The sequence below is a fragment of the Marmota monax genome, unplaced genomic scaffold, assembly GCF_021218885.2.
Source record: "Marmota monax isolate L192 unplaced genomic scaffold, Marmota_monax_Labrador192_F-V1.1 WCK01_AAM20220418_F8-fsc00064, whole genome shotgun sequence".
Lineage (NCBI taxonomy): Eukaryota > Metazoa > Chordata > Mammalia > Rodentia > Sciuridae > Marmota > Marmota monax.
Window position 1 is genome coordinate 351,712 of NW_026694542.1, and position 1,783 is coordinate 353,494.

Sequence of the window (1,783 nt, forward strand, 5' to 3'; positions counted from 1 at the left end):
ATCGACAATCTGTGGCATTATTGGGACTGGTCTTGTTTTTCATACTTTGAGGAGACCAAGAGAGGTTAGGTAGCTCATCCAGAGTCACCAGTTTGAAAAGTGAAAGGTCACACAGCTCCCAATCGGAGGATTAAGATGACAAGTCTCTTAATTGGTCTTGCCAATACTCTGGACTCAGAATAGAAGGAGATGCCGCGAAAAGAAGCAATTTAGAGAAATTAGAAAATGTTCTAGGGGCAATTCTGCCATCATAAAAAGAAACTTCAATCAGGAAAGGGCCAAAGGAAAGTGTCTTCTCCAGGGACACGCCAACATTTCTCATTGTTTCAGGAACACAAACCCACAAAGAGAAAGCATCTATTATTCCTAAAAAACTGAGTAAGTTGTTCAGTGTCAAAGTCCATAAAGACACACACACACACACACACACATCACTACAAAGATGATTCTCCCAACACAGGCTATGAGTTGAGCAGATATAGTATCTCTCTCTCCATTTTACAAAGGGAACGGGTCAAAGAGAAGTGATTGACCCACAGTCACACCTTTTTACAAACCAGCCAGTGCATCCCTAATCTCTTCACTGCTGCCTGCATCTCCTGGTTCCTCAGGGTGTAGATCACAGGGTTGAGCATGGGAGTCATGACCGTGTGGCTGATGGACACAGCCTTGTCCATGGGGAAGGGGGTGAAGGGCCGGGCATAGAGGTAAATGCTCGGAATGAAAATCATAGACACCACGATGATGTGGGTGGTGCAGGTGGAAGCTGCCTTCCTTCTCGCCTGCCCCGGGTGGGACCTCAGCATCACCAGGATGCCCAAGTAGGAGGTCAGAAGGATAAAGAACCAGATGACATCCAGCATCCCACTGTTGGAGATCATGAGGAATTCCAAGAGGGAAATGTCCGTGCAGGCCAGTCTCAATACCTGGGGAACATCACAGTAGAAGTTATCCAGGATGTTGGGGCCACAGAAGGGCAGGGGGAGCATCAGGGACAACTGGATAATGGAATGGAGGAAGCCTCCTATCCAGGCTGCCCCCACCAGTCCCACGCAGAGCTGAGTGTTCATGATGGTGACATAGTGGAGAGGCCGGGAGATGGCCACGAGACGGTCATAGGCCATCACTGAGAGGAAGAAGACCATGGCACCTCCCAGAAAGTGGAAGAAGAAGATCTGAGCCATGCACCCCTGGAAGGAGATGGTCTTCTTCTCAGAGAGGAAGTCCACCAGCATCTTGGGGGCAGTGACTGAGGAGAAGCAGAGGTCTATGACAGCCAGATTTCGGAGCAGGAAGTACATGGGTGTGTGGAGCTTGGAGTCTGAGGTCACTGTGACAATGATGAGGAGGTTTCCCACAACGGTAGTGACATACACAAATAGGAACAGCAGAAACAGGAGAGGCTGGAGCTCCTGAGTTTGTGAGAGCCCCAGGAAGACAAAATCTGACACCCAGGTGAGGTTCTGTGGTTCCATGGTGTCTTCTCCATGCAGCTAAAGAAAATGAAACCCAGACATGGATGTTCGAAGTCACTACTTGCCCTGTGAATGCTCAGGGACTCAGAAGAAGTCGTTGGGGTCTATCTGATGGGCATTCTCATATGCAGACCATGATACCTGGTGCTGCTCTGTCCCTGAAGGGTTCACACGTGGGTGCTGGGATACAGATTCCTGAGATATCTTAGAGTCATCCAGAATTATACATAACTTGCCTTTCAAAGATGGAAATAGTCATAGGAAAACACTTGGAGTGAGGCAGATCTGGAGTCCGGTTCAGGTCTTCC

General features: G+C 48.8%; 1 protein-coding gene across 1 annotated transcript; it reads right to left on the reverse strand.

The window, feature by feature from the left end:
• Nucleotides 1–539: 539 nt before the first annotated feature.
• LOC124076424 (olfactory receptor 4D2) lies at nucleotides 540–1,570 on the reverse strand. The gene has a single exon (XM_046420332.1). It carries the CDS (start codon nucleotides 1,473–1,475, stop codon nucleotides 540–542), a length of 936 nt encoding a protein of 311 aa, XP_046276288.1. The 5' UTR covers nucleotides 1,476–1,570.
• Between the last annotated feature and the right edge of the window lie 213 nt (nucleotides 1,571–1,783).

Bases quoted from the DNA above. Each gene is read 5' to 3' on its own strand.
- LOC124076424 (XM_046420332.1), bottom strand. From the start codon at position 1,475: ATGGAACCACAGAACCTCACCTGGGTGTCAGATTTTGTCTTCCTGGGG.